The sequence below is a fragment of the Lichenostomus cassidix genome, unplaced genomic scaffold, assembly GCF_008360975.1.
Source record: "Lichenostomus cassidix isolate B80296 unplaced genomic scaffold, HeHo_3.0 HiC_scaffold_36, whole genome shotgun sequence".
NCBI lineage: Eukaryota > Metazoa > Chordata > Aves > Passeriformes > Meliphagidae > Lichenostomus > Lichenostomus cassidix.
This window is the reverse complement of record NW_028147270.1, coordinates 950903-969859: the sequence shown is the minus strand read 5'-3', so window position 1 is coordinate 969859 and position 18957 is coordinate 950903. Positions and strand designations below refer to the sequence as shown.

General features: G+C 41.5%; 1 protein-coding gene across 1 annotated transcript; it reads right to left on the bottom strand.

Moving 5' to 3' along the window:
- Nucleotides 1–664: 664 nt before the first annotated feature.
- LOC146423763 (syntaxin-4-like) lies at nt 665–18673 on the bottom strand. Its single transcript, XM_085044508.1, has 10 exons — nt 18625–18673; nt 16284–16370; nt 14938–15037; nt 13301–13375; nt 11910–11977; nt 10505–10613; nt 7729–7805; nt 4851–4988; nt 1951–2061; nt 665–972 (listed from the first exon to the last, which is right to left on the bottom strand). The coding sequence occupies exons 1-10, from the start codon at nt 18652–18654 to the stop codon at nt 889–891; spliced, it is 879 nt and encodes a 292-aa protein (XP_084900634.1). The 5' UTR covers nt 18655–18673; the 3' UTR covers nt 665–888.
- Nucleotides 18674–18957: the final 284 nt, after the last annotated feature.

The following is an 18957-nucleotide window of genomic DNA, read 5'->3' as shown; positions in this document are numbered from 1 at the left end:
GAGGTTTTTTGGATTATTTTGAGGAATTTGGGGAATTTTAGGAATTTGGGATTTTGGGGAATTTCGGGGGAATTTGAGGGTTTTTGGGATTTGAGAGATTTTGGAGATTTTGGGGAATTTTTTGGGGTATTTTGAGGAATTTGCAATGTGGGGAATTTTGGGGATTTTAGGGATTTTTGGGGATTTTTTTGGTATTTTGAGGAATTTGGGGTTTTGGGGGAATTTTGGATTTCTTGGGGGAATTTGGCATTTTTGGGATTTCAGAGATTTGGGGAAACTTCTGGAGATTTTTCCGCATTTCAGGCTTTGCAGATTTTGGGACATTTTGGGTTTTTTTGGGTTAAAATTTCTCCTGGGAATCTCACAATTTCGGGACAACTCTCCCAAATTTCCCATTTTTCACCAAAACCCACAATCCCATCAGTTTCCCTTCACTGGGGGAAAAAACTCAGTAAAAACCCAGAATTTTGGCTAAATTTTAGGACTTTTTTTAGCATTTTTCCCTTTTCTTGGAATCAATTTTAAGAAACTTCGACATTTTTTGGGGTAAATTTCCCCAAATTTCGGCTGAATTTCGCGATTTTCGGGACGAACTTCCCCGCGGGTTCGACCTTTGCGATTTTTGGGGCGAATTTTGGGGATTTTGGGGCCAAAATCGCGTTAATTTTGGGTGCAAAGTGCTTTATTGAGCTCCGGCGCGGGATGACGTCACCGCCAGCCAATCAGCGCCGCGCCGGGCGGGGCTGAGAGTGATTGACAACCGCGCTGACCAATCAGAACCGTTCCTGGGCGGGGCCGCGCTCCGGAGCCATTACATCACTCCTGGCCAATCGGAGGCTCGGATTTGGATGATTGACAGCCGCCGCAGCCAATCAGAGCGCTCGGCCGCTAGCCGGTGGCTACCGAGGCGGCGACGATGGCGACAAGGACGATTATCGCGACAGAGAGACAAGCGGCGAAGGCCAGGCGCTTCTGGGGGGCCGAGAGACCAGTTCGGACCAGTATAAACCAGTATAGACCAGTAGAGACCAGTTCGGACCAGTATAAACCAGTATAAACCAGTATGAACCAGTTTGGGCTCGGGAGGGTTCCCAGTTCATCCCAGTTCAGCTTCCGGTTCATTCCCAGTCCATCCCAGTTCACTCCAGTTCAATCCCAGTCCATCCCAGTTCATCCCAGTTCAATCCCAGTCTGTCCCAGTCCATCCCAGTTCATCCCAGTTCACTCCAGTTCAATCCCAGTTTACTCCAGTTAATTCCCAGTCCTTCCCAGTCCATCCCAGTTCAATCCCAGTCTGTCCCAGTCCATCCCAGTTCATCCCAGTCTGTCCCAGTCCATCCCAGTTCATCCCAGTTCAGCTTCCAGTTCATTCCCAGTTGATCCCAGTTGATTCCCAGTTCATCCCAGTTTACTCCAGTTCAATCCCAGTCCATCCCAGTTTATTCCCAGTTCATTTCAGTCACTCCCAGTTCATCCCAGTAACATTTCCAGTCCCTCCCAGTCCATCCCAGTCCATCCCAGTTCATCCCAGTTCCCCCAAACCCCAAACCAGTAACAAAAAACCCCAAACCAGTATAAACCAGTATAAACCAGTACAAACCAGTAACCCCAAATCCCCATTTTCCCCCCTTTTCCACCCAATTTTCCCCATTTTTTCACCTCCCAGTCCCTCCCAGTCCCTCCCAGTTCATTCCCAGTCCATCCCAGTTCCCTCCCAATCACCTCCCAGTCCCTCCCAGTATAAACCAGTATAAACCAGTACAAACCAGTAACCCCAAATCCCATTTTTTCCCCACTTTTCCTCATATTTCACTCATTTTTCACCCAATTTTCCCCATTTTTTCACCTCCCAGTCCCTCCCAGTTCCCTCCCAGTCCCTCCCAGTCCATCCCAGTTCAATCCCAGTCCATCCCAGTTCAATCCCAGTCCCTCCCAGTCCCTCCCAGTGACCTTCAGCGCCCCCTGCCGGCTGCTCCTCGCCCTGCCCAGGTGTTTCCTGCCTTTGCCCAGGTGAGACCCTGAGAGCTCCACGTGGCGCTCGATGCGATCGATCAGCTCCCCCTGCACCAGTACAAACCAGTATAGACCAGTATGAACCAGTATGAACCAATATGAACCAGTAAAAACCCTTTTTTTCCCCAATTTTTCCCATTTTTTCCCCATTTTTTCTCATTTTTTACCCATTTTTCACCATTTTTTTCACCATTTTTCTCCTCCCAGTTCCTCCCAGTTCAATCCCAGTTCCCCCAAACCAGTATAAACCAGTACAAACCAGTATAAACCAGTACAAACCAGTATACCCCAATTTCTGCCTTTTTTTTCCCCATTTTTTCCCCATTTTTTCTCATTTTTCACTCATTTTTCACCATTTTTTTCACCATTTTTGTCCTCCCAGTTCCTCCCAGTTCAATCCCAGTTCCCCCAAACCAGTATAAACCAGTATAAACCAGTAAAAACCCATTTTCTGCCTTTTTCCCCCATTTTTTCCCATTTTTTCTCATTTTTTCACTCATTCTTACCCAATTTTCACCATTTTTTCTCCTCCCAGTCCCTCCCAGTTCAATCCCAGCTCCCCCAACCCCCAAACCAGTATAAACCAGTAACCCCAAATCCCATTTTCCCCCATTTTTTCCCATATTTCACTCATTTTCCACCCAATTTTCACCATTTTTTCACCATTTTTCACCATTTTTCCACCATTTTTTCACTCCCAGTCCATCCCAGTTCCCCCAACCCCCAAACCAGTACAAACCAGTAACCCCAAATCCCATTTTTCTCCCATTTTTTCTCATATTTCACTCATTTTTCACCCAATTTTCACCATTTTTTCACCATTTTTTCACCATTTTTTCACCATTTTTTCACCATTTTTCCCCATTTTTTCCCCATTTTTCCCCTCCCAGTCCCTCCCAGTCCCACCTGAGCCTCCACAGTTCCTCCCAGTTCAATCCCAGTTTCTTCAACCCCCAAACCAGTATAAACCAGTAACCCCAAATCCCATTTTTTTCCCTTTTTTTCCCATTTTTCGTTCATTTTTCACCCAATTTTCATCATTTTTTCCCCATTTTTCCCCATTTTTCCCCATTTTTCACCATTTTTCCACCATTTTTTCACTCCCAGTCCATCCCAGTTTCCCCAACCCCCAAACCAGTACAAACCAGTAACCCCAAATCCCGTTTTTCCCCATTTTTTCTCATATTTCACTCATTTTTCACCCAATTTTCACCCTTTTTTCCCATTTTTTCCCCATTTTTCCCTTCCCAGTCTCTCCCAGTTCAATCCCAGCTCCCCCAACCCCCAAACCAGTATAAACCAGTACAAACCAGTAACCCCAAATCCCATTTTTCCCCATTTTTCACCCAATTTTCACCATTTTTTCACCGTTTTTTCACCGTTTTTCCCTTCCCAGTCCCTCCCAGTCCATCCCAGTCCCTCCCAGTTCCCCCAACCCCCAAACCAGTATAAACCAGTAACCCCAAATCCCATTTTCCCCATTTTTCCCCCTTTTTTTCCCCATTTTTTGTTCATTTTTCACTCATTTTCCACCCAATTTCCACCATTTTTTCCCATTTTTTCCCCATTTTTCCCTTCCCAGTCTCTCCCAGTTCAATCCCAGCTCCCCCAACCCCCAAACCAGTACAAACCAGTAACCCCAAATCCCATTTTTCTCCCATTTTTTCTGATATTTCACTCATTTTCCACCCAATTATCACCATTTTTTCACTGTTTTCCACCATTTTTTCCCCATTTTTCCCTTCCCAGTCCCTCCCAGTTCAATCCCAGTTCCCCCAACCCCCAAACCAGTATAAACCAGTATAAACCAGTAACCCCAAATCCCATTTTTTCCCCATTTTTTCTCATATTTCACTCATTTTTCACCCAATTTTCGCCATTTTTTCACCATTTTTTCACCATTTTTTCCCATTTTTTCCCCATTTTTCCCTTCCCAGTCTCTCCCAGTTCAATCCCAGCTCCCCCAACCCCCAAACCAGTATAAACCAGTAACCCCAAATCCCATTTTTTCCCATTTTTTCCCATATTTCACTCATTTTTCACCCAATTTTCACCATTTTTTCACCGAATTTTCCCCATTTTTCCCTTCCCAGTCCCTCCCAGTCCATCCCAGTCCCTCCTAGTCCATCCCAACCCCGAAACCAGTACAAACCAGTAACCCCAAATCCCATTTTTCCCCATTTTTTCCCCATTTTTTCTCATATTTCATTCATTTTCCACCCAATTTTCGCCATTTTTTCCCCATTTTTCCCCTCCCAGTCCCTCCCAGTCCCTCCCAGTTCAATCCCAGCTCCCCCAACCCCCAAACCAGTATAAACCAGTAACATCAAATGCACTTTTTCCCCATTTTTTCCCATTTTTCACTCATTTTTCACTCATATTTCACCCATTTTTCACCCAATTTTCACCATTTTTTCACCTCCCAGTCCCTCCCAGTCCCACCTGAGCCTCCACAGTTCCTCCCAGTTCAATCCCAGTTCCCCCAACCCCCAAACCAGTACAAACCAGTAACATCAAATGCACTTTTTCCCCATTTTTTCCCATTTTTCACTCATTTTTCACCCAATTTTCACCATTTTTCCACCATTTTTTCCCATTTTTTCCCCATTTTTCCCCTCCCAGTCACTCCCAGTTCAATCCCAGTTCCCCCAACCCCCAAACCAGTACAAACCAGTAACCCCAAATCCCATTTTTCCCCATTTTTTCCCCATTTTTTCCTCGTATTTCATTCATTTTCCACCCAATTTTCACCATTTTTTCACCATTTTTTCACTGTTTTTCCCCATTTTTTCCCCATTTTTCCCCTCCCAGTCCCTCCCAGTCCCTCCCAGTCCCACCTGAGCCTCCACAGTTCCTCCCAGTAAGGCGAAGAGCTCTCCCAGTTCCCTCAGTCCTCTCTCCAGCCTCTGCAGGTCTCTGTGTCTCTCACCAACTTCATCCAGAGCAGCTCGGGCGGCTCTGGCAGCTCCCAAAACCTGGGAAAACGACCCAAAAATGAGGTGGGAATGGGAAAAAAGGGAAGTTTGGGAAAATTTAACCAAAATCTTGAAAATTTCACCCAAAATTGCCATAAAAAAACACCCAAAATGACCAAAAACATCAAAAAAATACCAAAAAAACCCCCAAAAATCCACTCAAGCAGCTCCCAAAACCTGGGAAAACGACCCAAAAATGAGGTGGAAATGGGAAAAAGGTGATTTGGGAAAATTTAACCAAAATCCCAAAGATTTCACCCAAAATCGCCATAAAAAACACCAAAAAACCACCAAAGAAACACTAAGAAACCCCAAAAAACCACTCAAGCAGCTCCCAAAACCTGGGAAAACAACCCAAAAATGAGGTGGGAATGGAAAAAAATTGAAGTTTGGGAAAATTTAACCAAAATCTTGAAAATTTCACCCAAAATCGCCATAAAAAACACCAAAAAACCCCAAAAAAACCCCCAAAAAACCAAAAAAACCCCCAAAAAACCAACAAAGCAGCTCCCAAAACCTGGGAAAATAACCCAAAATTGAGGTGGGAACGGCAAAAAAGTGAAGTTTGGGAAAATTTAACCAAAATCTTGAAAATTTCACCCAAAATCGCCACAAAAAACACCAAAAAACCACCAAAGAAACACCAAAAAAACCCCAAAAATCCACTCGAGCAGCTCCCAAAACCTGGGAAAATAACCCAAAATTGAGGTGGGAATGGAAAAAAATTGAAATTTGGGAAAATTTAACCAAAATCCCAAAAATTCAACCAAAAATCCCCCCAAAAAACCACCCAGAATGAGCAAAAATGTCCAAAAAATGCTGAAAAAACACCAAAAAAACCACTCGAGCAGCTCCCAAAACCTGGGAAAAGAACCCAAAATTGAGGTGGGAATGGGAAAAAAAAGGAATTTGGGAAAATTTGCCCAAAATCCCAAAAATTTCACCCAAAATCGCCATAAAAAACACCAAAAACCCCCAAAAAACCCCCCAAAAAACAAAAAAAAAACCCAAAAAAACCAACAAAGCAGCTCCCAAAACCTGGGAAAATGACCCAAAATCCAGGTGGGAACGGGAAAAAATGGAAGTTTGGGAAAATTTGCCCAAAATCCTGAAAATTTCACCCAAAATCGCCATAAAAAAACACCCAAAAATGAGCAAAAACATAAAAAAACGCTGAAAAAAATCCAAAAATCCACTCAAGCAGCTCCCAAAATGTCAGAAAATAACCCAAAATTGAGGTGGGAATGGGAAAAAATTGAAGTTTGGGAAAATTTAACCAAAATCCCGAAAATTCCACCCAAAATCCCCAAAAAATTCACCCAAAATCCCCATTAAAAACACTGAAAATTGCCAAAAAAACCCCAAAAAGTCCCAAAAAAACACTCGAGCAGCTCCCAAAACCTGAAAAAACGACCCAAAAATGAGGTGGAAACGGGAAAAAAGTGAAGTTTGGGAAAATTTACCCAAAATCCTGAAAATTCCACCCAAAAATCCCCCCAAAAAACCACCCAGAATGAGCAAAAATGTCCAAAAAACATTGAAAACCCCCCAAAAAACCACTCAAGCAGCTCCCAAAATGTCAGAAAATAACCCAAAATTGAGGTGGAAATAGGAAAAAAGTGAAGTTTGGGAAAATTTAACCAAAATCCTGAAAATTTCACCCAAAATCCCCAAAAAATTCACCCAAAATCCCCATTAAAAACACTCAAATCCCAAAATTCCCCAAAATTGTCCCCAAAAACTCCCAAAATTCCCCCAAAAAACCCCAAAATTCCCCCAAAAATCCCAAAATTTCCCCAAAAATCCCAAAAAACCCCAAAAAATCCCAAAATTCCTCCCAAAAATTCCAAACTTCCCCAAAAATCCCCAAATTCCCCAAAAAACCCCAAATTTCCCCAAAAAATTCCAAAATTCCCCCAAAAAAACCCCAAAATTCCCAAAAAACCCAAAATTTCCCCAAAAATCCCCAAAATTCCTCCAAAAATCTCCCAAAATTCCCCCAAAAGCCCCAAAATTTCCCAAAACTTCCTCCTAAAAAATCCAAAATCTCCCAAAAAACCCAAATTCCCCAAAAATCCCAAAATTTCCCCCAAAAACCCCAAAATTACCCAAAAATTCCCAAAATGCCTCCCAAAACCCCAAAATTCCAAAATTTCCAAAATCCCCCAAAACTCCTCCCAAAATTCTCCAAACCCCAAAATTCCCCAAAATTCCCTTAAAAACCCCAAAATTCCCAAAAATGCCCCCAAAAAAAATCCCAAATATCCCCAAAATTCCCCAAAAAAAATCCCAAAATTCCCCAAAATTCCTCCCAAAATCCCAAAATTTCCAAATTCCCAAAACCCCCCAAATCCCCAAATTTCCCAAAACTCCCCAAATCTCCCCCAAAATCCACGTCGGTTAAAAAAAATAAAAATCCCAAGATTTTTTCCCAAAAAACCTCAAAAATTCCCTAAAAAACCCCCAAAAAACCCCCAAAAAAACCCAAAAATTCCTCCTAAAAATCCCAAAATTTCTAAAAAACCCCAAAATTTCCCAAAACCCCCCGAATTTGCCCCAAAATCTCACGTGGGTGAAAAAAAAAAAAAACCCACCAAAATTTCCCAAAAAAACCCCAAAAATTCCCTAAAAAAACCCCAAAAAACCCCAAAAAACCCCCAAAATTCTCCCCAAAAATCCCAAAATTTCTAAAAAACCCCAAAATTTCCCAAAACCCCCCAAATTTGCCCCAAAAGCTCACGTTGGACACGAAGATCTCGCTCTGCCCAGATTCCAACATTTGCTCCAATTCCTCCTCTGACACTGCAGGGCTCCCGGCTGGGGCAGCAAATTGGGGGAAAAAACACCAAAAACGGGAAAAAAGGTTAAAAAATGGGAAAAAGATCTGAAGAAATGGGAAAAAAAGTCAAAAAAAATGGAAAAAATGTTAAAAAAATGGGAAAAAATGTTAAAAAAATGGGAAAAAATGTTAAAAAAATGGGGAAAAAGTTTAAAAAATGGGAAAAAACGTTTAAAAAATGGGAAAAAATGTTAAAAAAATGGGAAGAATGTTAAAAAAATGGGAAAAGACGTTAAAAAAAAGGGAAAAAACGTTTAAAAAATGGGAAAAATGTAAAAAAAATGGGAAAAAACGTTTAAAAAAATGGGAAAAATGTTTAAAAAATGGGAAAAATGTTAAAAAAATAGGAAAAAGATCCAAAAAAATGTGATCAGGGACATCAAAAATGGGGAAATAACACCAAAAATGGGAAAAATGTTAAAAAAATGGGAAAAAACGTAAAAAAAAAGGGAAAAAACGTTTTTAAAAAAATGGGGAAAAAAAATTAGAAAACAGGAAAAAGACACAAAAAATGAGATCAGCGTTGCTGAAAATGGGAAAAAAACACTAAAAACGGGAAAAAAGGTTTAAAAAAAGGGAAAAAACGTTAAAAAAATGGGAAAAATGTTAAAAAAATGGGAAAAAATGTTTAAAAAAATGGGAAAAAATGTTAAAAAAATGGGGAAAAGACCCAAAAAAATGGGAAAAAATGTTTAAAAAAATGGGGAAAATGTTAAAAAAATGGGAAAAAACGTTAAAAAATGGGAAAAAATGTTAAAAAAATGGGGAAAAAGTTTAAAAAATGGGAAAAAATGTTTAAAAAATGGGAAAAAATGTTAAAAAAATGGGAAGAATGTTAAAAAAATGGGAAAAGACGTTAAAAAAAAGGGAAAAAACGTTTAAAAAATGGGAAAAATGTAAAAAAAATGGGAAAAAACGTTTAAAAAATGGGAAAAATGTTTAAAAAATGGGAAAAATGTTAAAAAAATAGGAAAAAGATCCAAAAAAATGTGATCAGGGACATCAAAAATGGGGAAAAAACACCAAAAATGGGAAAAATGTTAAAAAAATGGGAAAAAACGTAAAAAAAAAGGGAAAAAACGTTTTTAAAAAAATGGGGAAAAAAAATTAGAAAACAGGAAAAAGACGCAAAAAATGAGATCAGCGATGCTGAAAATGGGAAAAAAACACTAAAAATGGGGAAAAAGGTTAAAAAATGGGAAAAAATGTAAAAAAATGGGAAAAAACGTTAAAAAAATGGGAAAAATGTTTAAAAAATGGGAAAAAACATTAAAAAAATGGGAAAAAGATCCAAAAAAATGTGGTCAGGGACATCAAAAATGGGGAAAAAACACCAAAAATGGGAAAAATGTTTAAAAAATGGGAAAAAACGCTAAAAAAATGGGAAAAAACCACAAAAAAATGGGAAAAAACATTTGAAAAATGGGAAAAAATCCCAAAAAATGAGAAAAAAATGTTAAAAAAATGGGAAAAACATCCGAAAAAAATTTGGTTTTTCCCCCAAATTTTGGGTTTTTTTTCCCAAATTTGGAGTTTTTCTTCCCCAAACTTCTGGGATTTTCCCAAATATTTGATTTTTTATCCCAAATTTTGAGTTTTTTCCCCCAAATTTTAAGGTTTTCCCCCCAAATTTTGGGTTTTTCCCTTAGTTTTGGGATTTCTTTCCATCTAATTTTGCAATTTTTTCCCCCAAATTTTGGATTTTTCCCCCAATTTGTGAGTTTTTTTCCCTAAATTTTGCTTTTTCTTCCCCAAATTTTGAGGTTTTTTCCCAATTTTTTTTGTTTCTTTCCCCAAATTTTGCAGTTTTTCCCCAAAACTTTGACTTTTTCTTCCCCAAACTTTTGGGAATTTCCCAAATTTTGGGTTTTTCCCCCAAATTTTAAGGTTTTTCTCCCCAAATATTGTGATTTTCCCCGAAATGTTGGGTTTTTTTCCCAAAATTTTGGATTTTTTTCCCCCAATTTTGTGGTTTTTTTCCCCCAAATCTTAGATTTTTCCCCCAAATTTTGTAGGTTTTTCCCTAAATTTTGATTTTTTTCCCCTAATTTTCTGTTTTTCCCCGAAATTTTAAGGTTTTTCCCCCAAATTTTTGGTTTTTTCCCCCAAATTTTGATTTTTTCTTCCCCAAACTTCTAGGAATTTCCCAAATTTTGGGTTTTTTCCCCAAATTTTAAATTTTCCCCCTAATTTTTTTGGTTTTCCCCTTATTTTGCTTTTTCTTCCCCAAATTTTGAGGGTTTCTTCCCAATTTTTTTTGTTTTTTCCCCAAATTTTGCATTTTTCCCCCTAAATTTTGGAGGTTTTTTCCCCAAATTTTGAGATTTTCTTCCTCAAACTTCTGGGAATTCCCCAAATTTTTAACTTTTTATCCCAAATTTTGAGGTTTTCCCCCAAATTTTAAGGTATTTTAAGGCTTTTTCCCCAAATTTTTCAATTTTTCCCCCAAATTTTGACTTTTTCTTCCCCAACCTTTTGGGAATTTCCCAAATTTTTAACTTTTTATCCCAAATTTCGAGTTTTTTCCCCCAAATTTTAAGGTTTTTCCCCCAAATTTTGATATTTTTTCCCTTTTTTTTTGGTTTTTTTCCCCAAATTTTGACTTTTTCTTCCCCAAACTTTTGGGAATTTCCCAAATTTCGGGTTTTTTCCCCCAAAAATTTCAGTTTTTCCTCACCGATGTGCAGCTGCCTCCTCAGGCGGTCGAGGCTGCGCTGGCGATAGTTGGACTGAGCGGCCTGGAGACGTCCAGTGACCCCAAAAAACTGCTGGGCCAGGACCCCGTGCTGAGGGAAAACCCAAAATTCTGACAGGGGAACCCAAAAAACCCCAAAATCCCAAAAATCCACTCAGAAATGGCCAAAATCCATAAAAAATCTACCCAAAATCCACCCAAAAATGGTCAAAATTCACCCAAAATCCACCCAGTGACCCCAAAAAACTGCTGGGCCAGGACCCCGTGCTGGGGGGAAAACCCCAAAATCTGACAGGGGAACCCGAAAAACCCCAAAATCCCAAAAATCCCCAAAAAAATCCACCAAGGAATGACCGAAATCCATTAAAAATCCACCCAAAATCCACCCAAAAATGGTCAAAATTCACCCAAAATTCACCCAAATTCACCCAAAATCCACCCAGGGAACCTCAGAATCCCAAAATTCTGACAGGGGAACCCGAAAAACCCCAAAATCCCAAAAATCCCAAAAAAAATCCCAAAAGAATCCACCCAGGAGTGACCAAAATCCATCGAAATTCACCCAAAAATGGTCAAAATGCACCCAAAATTCAGCCAAAATTCACTCAAATTCACCCAAAATTCACCCAGAACCCCAAAATTCTGACAGGGGAACCCAAAAAACCCCAAAATCCCCCAAAAAATCCCAAAAAAATCCACCCAGGAATGACCGAAATACAGCAAAATCCACCCAAAATCCACCAAAATTCACCCAAATTTCACTCAAGGAATCCCAGAACTGAGGAAAATCCCCAAAATTCCATCAGGGGAACCCGAAAAACCCCAAAATCCCAAAAATCCCCAAAAAAATATACCCAGGAATGGCCAAAATCCATCGAAATCCACCCAAAAATGACCAAAATTCACCCAAAATCCACCCAAATTCTCCCCAAAATTCCCCCAAATCCCCAAAATCCATAGGAAAATCCCAAAATTCGCCAAATTAACCCCCAAATTTGCCCAAAATCTGCCAAATTCACCCAAAATCCCCAAAATCTGCCAAATTCACCCCAAAATTTCCCCCAAAATTTTCCCCAAATCCCCCAAATTCAGCCCAAAATTTGCCCAAAATCCCCAAAATTCACCCCCAAATTCACCCCAAAATCCCCCAAATTCACCCCAAAATTCCCCCAAAATCCCCAAAATCCATCAGGAAACACCAAAATCCCCCAAATTCACCCCAAAATTGCCCAAAATCCCCCAAATTCACCCCAAAATCTGCCAAATTCACCCCAAAATTCACCCCAAAACCACCAAATTCACCCCAAAGTTCACCCCAAATCCCCAAAATCTGCCAAATTCACTCCAAAATTGCCCAAAATCCCCCGAATTCACCCAAAATCCCCACCTGGGTTCTCCTCACTCTCGCCCCGATGGAGTTTCTGTTCTCCTCGTCGTCCTTGTTTGGCTCCAACCCTGAAAAACCCCAAATTTTGGGCAATTTTGGGGCATTTTGGGGTGATTTTGGGATGGTTTGAGGGATTTTTGGGATATTTTGGGTTATTTTGGGAGGATTTGGAGATCTTTCTGGGTATTTTTAAGGATTTTTGGGGTTTTTTTGGGGTATTTTTTTGTAATTTTTGGGATTTTTTTGTATTTTTGGGGTATTTTGAGGTCATTTTTGGGTGTCTTTTTGGGACTTTTTACGGTATTTTTTTGGTATTTTGGGGTTGTTTTTTTAATTTTTGGGGTATTTTTGAGAATTTTTGTGGCTTTTTGGGGTATTTTTGGGTTTTTTTTTTGTATTTTCAGGTACTTTTTTGGTGGTTTTGGGCACTTTCAGGACTTTTTGGGGGTTTTTTTGGGTATTTTCGGGTATTTCAGGATGTTTTTGGGGCAATTTTGGGTAATTTTTAGGGCATTTTTGGGGCATTTTTTGGGTATTTTTGGGGCATTTTTTGGGTATTTTTGGGCATTTTTAGGGCATTTTTGGGTATTTCGGGATGTTTTTGAGGCAATTTTGGGTGTTTTTGGGGCATATTTGGGCATTTTTGGGGTATTTTTGGGGATTTCAGGAAGTTTTTGGGGTAATTTCGGGTATTTTGGGTTATTTTTAAGGCATTTTTGGGGTATTTTTGGGCATTTTGGGGGTATTTTGGGGTATTTTTTGGTATTTCAGGATGTTTTTGGGGCAATTTTGGTTATTTTTGGGGAAATTTTGGGCATTTTTAGGGCATTTTTGGGTATTTCAGGAAGTTTTTGGGGCAAATTTGGGGTATTTTAGGCATTTTTGGGGTAATTTTGGGTGGTTTTGGTTATTTCAGGATGTTTTTGGGGCAATTTCGGGTATTTCGGGTTATTTTTGGGGCATTTTTTGGGTATTTTTTGGCATTTTTAGGTATTTCAGGATGTTTTTGGGGCAATTTTGGTTATTTTGGGGCATTTTTGGGGGAATTTTGGGTGGTTTTGAGTTATTTTAGGGCATTTTTGGGGCATTTTTGGGGTAATTTTGGGTGGTTTTGGGTATTTCAGGATGTTTTTGGGACAATTTTGGGTAATTTTTAGGGTATTTTTGGGTATTTTTGGGTATTTCAGGATGTTTTTGGGGCAATTTTGGTTATTTTGGGACATTTTTGGGGCATTTTTTGGGTATTTTTGGGGTATTTTTGGGCATTTTAAGGGCATTTTTGGGTATTTCAGGATGTTTTCGGGGTAATTTTGGGTGTTTTTTGGTATTTTGGGTTATTTTTGGGGTGATTTTGGGTGTTTTTGGGGTGATTTTGGGTGTTTTTGTGTTACCTTTCAGTCCTCCTCTGATTTCTCTCGTCAGCTCCTGGATTTCATCTCGGAGTTTCTGCAGATCCTGCTGGAGCTCTGGGGACCCAAAATACCCAAAATTCACCCCAAAAAATTGCCCAAAAATCCCAAAAATTCACCCCAAAAAATTCCCCAAAAATCCCCGAAACTCACCCCAAAAAGCTCCAAAAATCACCCCAAATTCAACCTAAAAAATACCCCAAAAACCCCCAAATTTCACCCCAAAAATCCCCAAATTCACCCCAAAGAATTCCCCAAAAATCCCCAAAATTCACCCCGAAAAATTCCCCAAAAATCCCCAAAATTCACTGCAAAAAACCCCCAAAATTCACCCCAAATTCAACCCAAAATTCACCCCAAAAATTTCCCGAAAGTCCCCAAAATTCACCCAAAAACCCCAAAATTCACTCCAAAAATTCCAAATTCACCCCAAAATCCCCAAAATTCACCACAAAATTCACCCCAAAACCCCTCAATTTCCACCCAAAACCCCCCAAAAAATTCCCAAAAATCCCCAAAATTCACCCCAAAACCCCCAAAAATCCCCAAAACCCCAAAATCAACCCAAAATCCCCAAAATTCCCAAAATTCACCCCAAAACCCCCAAAAATCGCAGAAACCCCCAAAAAATCCCAAAATTCACCCAAAATCACCCCAAAAATTCACCCCAAAACTCACCCCAAATCCAGAAAATTCACCCCAAAATTCACCCCAAAATTCATCCCAAATTCAGCACAAAATCCCCAAATTTCCACCCTCAAATCCCCAAAATTCACCCCAAAAAGCCCAAAATTAATCCCAAAATTCACCCCAAATTCACCCCAAAAAACCCCAAAATCCCCATAATTCACCCCAAAATTCACCCCAAAAACCCATAATTTCCACCCAAAATCCCCCAAAAGATTCCCAAAAATCCCCAAAATTTACCCCAAAACCCCCAAATTCACCCCAGAAAACCCCAAAAAATCCCCAAAACCCCAAAAACCCCCAAAAAATCCCAAAATTCACCCAAAATCACCCCAAAATTCACCCCAAAAACCCTCAAAATTCACCCCAAAAAACCCCAAAATTCACCCAAAACCCCCCAAATTTCCACCCAAATTCCCCAAATTTCCACCCGAAATCCCCAAAATTCACCCCAAAACCCAAAATTCATCCCAAATTCACCCCAAAATTCACCCCCAAAACCCCAAATTCACCCCAGAAAACCCCAAAAATCCCAAACCCCAAAATCACCCCAAAACCCCCCAAAATCCCAAAATTCACCCAAAATCCCCCAAAATTCATCCCAAATTCAACCCAAAATTCACCCCAAATTCACCCCAAAAACCCCAAATTTGCCCCCAAAATCAACCAAAATTCACCCCCAAAAAACCCCAAAATCCCCATAATTCACCCCAAAATTCACCCCAAAAACCCATAATTTCCACCCAAAATCCCCCAAAAGATTCCCAAATTCACCCCAAAATTCATCCCAAATTCACCCCAAAAACCCCAAATTTGCCCCCAAAATCAACCAAAATTCACCCCAAATTCCCCCCAAAATTCACCCGAAAATCCCAAAATTCACCCCAAACATCCCAAATTTCCCAAAATTCCCCAAATTCCCCCAAATTCACCCAGCGGGGGGAGGGGACAGCCCAGCACCGCCTCCTGCTGCCTCTCCAGCGCCTCCAGCTTCGCCTCCAGCGCCCGCAGCCCCCGCCGGACCTGCCGCGCCTGTCACGACACGTCGCGATATGGACCGGCATGTCGCGATAGACACCCTCATGTCGCGATAGACGCCGTTCTGTCGCGATATGGACACGCTTATATCGCGATATAAGCTGTCATGTCGTGATATGTGCACGTTATATCGTGATAGGGACACACTTATATCGTGATCTAAGCTGTCATGTCGTGATACAGACTGTTATATCGTGATAGGGACGCGCTTATATCACGATATAGGCGGTCATGTCGCGATATGCGCACGTTATATCACGATAGTGACGCGCTTATGTCGCGATATGAGGCGTTATATCGCAATAGGGACACGCTTATATCGCGATATGAGCTGTCATGTCGTGAAATGTGCATGTTATATCGCGATATGGACACGCTTATGTCGCGATATGGGGCGTTATATCGTAATAGGGACATGCTTATATCACGATAGAGGCTGTCATGTTGCGATATGCGCACGTTATATCGCAATATGGACACACTTATATCGCGATAGGGACACGCTTATGTCGCGATATGGGGCGTTATATCATGATAGGGACCCGATTATATCGCGATATGGGCTGTCATGTTGCGAAATGCGCTGTTATACCGCGATAGGGACACGCTTATGTCGTGACGGGGGGGTCGCCGTGTGCCCCGATACGCAGCGCCTGTCGCGACATGTCGCGATAGACGCTGTCATGTCGCGATAGCGGCGCCCTTATATCGCGGCAGGGCGCCACTGGATATCCCGACAGGACCCCCCCATGGAGCCCTGAGCGGACCTGCCGGGACACGTCGCGACAGGCGCCGTCACATCGCGACAGCGACGCCGTCACGTCGCGGCGACTACGCCGCTGGGTCGCGACGGCGGAGGCATCGTATCGCGACAGAACCGGAAGCGGAGCCCCACGCGGAGCTTCGCCGCGCCCGTCGGGACATATCACGACAGCGGCGCCAATATATCGCGATAGCGACGCCTCCGCGTCGCGACGGGGGACACCCGAAACGGAGCTTCGCCGCGACATATCGCGACGTATCGCGACAGGGAGAGGGCGGTCGGGGCGCCGGGTCGGAAACGAGATGCAAACCATATGCAAACGAGATCCATATCGCGATATATCGTGACATGGGGAGGGCGATCGGGGTGTTGGGATGCAAATGAGATGCAAATCACATGCAAACGAGATGCATATCGCGACATATCGCAATTTATCGTGACGTATCGCGACATATCGCGACGGAAGGCGAGTCCCACCTGGGCCAGGGCGCTGTCGCCGGGGGGGCAGAGCCGCCCCTCCCCCCACCGCTGCTCCTCCTCCTCCTCCTCGGAGTCCTCAGAGGCCTGAGGGAGAAACGGTTTGGGGCGAAAAACGGAGATTTTGGGAAAATCGGAGATTTTGGGGGGAAAAAAGGAAAATTTGGGGGAAAAAACAGTCGAAATTGGGACGAAAAAATCCCCAATTTTGGGAAATTCAGCGGTTTTGGGGCAAAAAATCCCCAAATTTGGGTCAAAAAACCCCAAAATTGGGACAAAATAACGCAATTTGGGTCCATAAAACCCCAATTTTTGGAAATTCGCCGATTTTGGGCAAAAAAACCCTCAAATTTTGGACCAAAAATAGCCAATTTGGGGCAAAACCCCCCAAATTTAGGAAAATCAGGGATTTTGGGGGAAAATCCCCAAATTTGGGACCTAAAATACCCAATTTTGAGCCAAAAAACCCCGAATTTTGGGAAATTCACTGATTTTGGTCCAGAACACCTTAAATTTGGATCAAAATACCTCAAAATTGTGACAAAAATACCCAATTTGGGACCAAAACCACCCAAATTTGGAAAATTCACTGATTTTGAGCCCAAAAATCCCCAAATTTGGGATCTTAAATACCCAATTTTGGACCAAAAATACCCAGTTTGGGGCAAAAAACACCAAATTTAGGAAAATCACAAATTTTGGGGGAAAAATCCCCAATTTTGGACCAAAAAACCCCAATTTTTGGCCAAAAAAGCCCCAATTTTGGGAAATTCACTAGTTTTGGGGAAAAATCCCCAAATTTGGGACCTAAAATACCCAATTTTGGTCCAAAAAACCCCAAATTTGAACCAAAAATACCCAATTTGGGGCAAAAACCCACCAAATTTGGGAAAATCAGGGATTTTGGGGGAAAAATCACCAAATTTGGAACAAAAAAACCTCCAAATTTGGGAAATTCACTGATTTTGGGGGAAAAAAACATCCATTTTGGGACAAAAACCCTGAAAATTGGGATAAAAAAATCCCAAATTTGAACCAAAAATACCCAATTTGGGGCAAAACCCACCAAATTTGGGAAAATCAGGGATTTTGGGGGAAAAACCATCAAATTTTGGACCAAAAAACCTCCAAATTTGGGAAATTCAGCGATTTTGGGCCAAAAAATCCCCAAATTTGGGATCTAAAATACCCAATTTTGGACCAAAAATACCCAGTTTGAGGCAAAAACTACCAAATTTAGGAAAATCACAAAATTCGGGGGAAAAACCACCAAATTTTGGACCAAAAAATCCCCAATTTTGGGCCAAAAAAAACCCCAATTTTGGGAAATTCACAAATTTTGGGTTAGAAAAACCTCCAAATTGGACCAAAACCCCCCAAATTTGGGTGAAAAAACCTCAAAATTGGGCCAAAAATACCCAATTTGGAGGCAAAAAACCTTCAAAATTGGGAAATTCACCGATTTGGGTGAAAAAAATCCCAAATTTTGGACCAAAATGACCCAATTTGGGTCAAAAAACCCACAAATTTTTGGAAATTCAGCGATTTTGGGTCAAAACCCCTTAAATTCGGGAGCAAAAACCCCCAAATTTGGATCCAAAAACCTCAAAATTGGGCAAAAAAATCCCCAATTTGGATAAAAAACCTCAATTTGGGTCAAAAAAACCTCAAAATCGTGACAAAAATACCCAATTTGGGGCCAAACCCACCAAATTTGGGAAAATCGGCGATTTTGGGGGGAAAAAAATCCCCAAATTTGAACCAAAAACCCCCAAATTTGGGGCAAAAAAACCCCAATTTTGGGAAATTCACTGATTTTGTGTGAAAAAATCCCAAATTTTGGACCAAAAAACCCCAATTTTGGGACAAAAAATCCCGAATTTGAACCACAAATACCCAATTTGGGTCCAAAAACCCCCAAATTTGGGTCAAAAACCCCAATTTGGCTCATTTTCCTCAATTTTTGGGTCTTTTTTCAGCCATTTTTGGCTCTTTTAACCCAAATTTTGCCTCCCCGATGCCATTTTTGGGCTCTTTTTACCCATTTTTAGACTCTTTTTACCCATTTTTGGGGTGATTTTCCCACATTTTGGGTCCTTTTCGCCCATTTTTTCCTCTTTTTTCCACATTTTTTTGTTGTTTTTTCCCCATTTTCGGCTCCTCCGCGCTCCCCGCTCCACACTTTGGGTTCATTTCCCTCCTTTTCGGCTCCTTTTTCTCCCTCTCCGCGTCCCCAACCCCCGTTTTTGGGCTCCCCGAGTCCGTTTTTGGGCTCCTTTTCCCCGTTTTCTGCCTCCTTTTCCCGTTTTTTGGGGTTTTTTCCCCATTTTCGGCCTCTCGCCTGGTGCAGTTCCCGCGTCCGGTCCCTCATGGCGGCCAACCGGAAGTGGCGGCGCCGCGCAGGCGCAGAGCGGAAGGGAGGAAACCATAGAGAGGAGCTGGGAGTCCTCCAAGACCATAGAGCTCAACAGGAAGTCCTCCAAAGACCATAGAGACTAAGCGGAAGTCCTCCAAAAATGCTAGAGACGAGCAGGAAGTCCTCCGGAAACCATAGAGAACAACAGGAAGTCCTCCGGAAACCATAGAGAACAACAGGAAGTCCTCCAATAACCATAGAGAACAACCGGAAGTCTTCCAAAAACCATAGAGATGAGCAGGAAAGTCTCCCAAAACC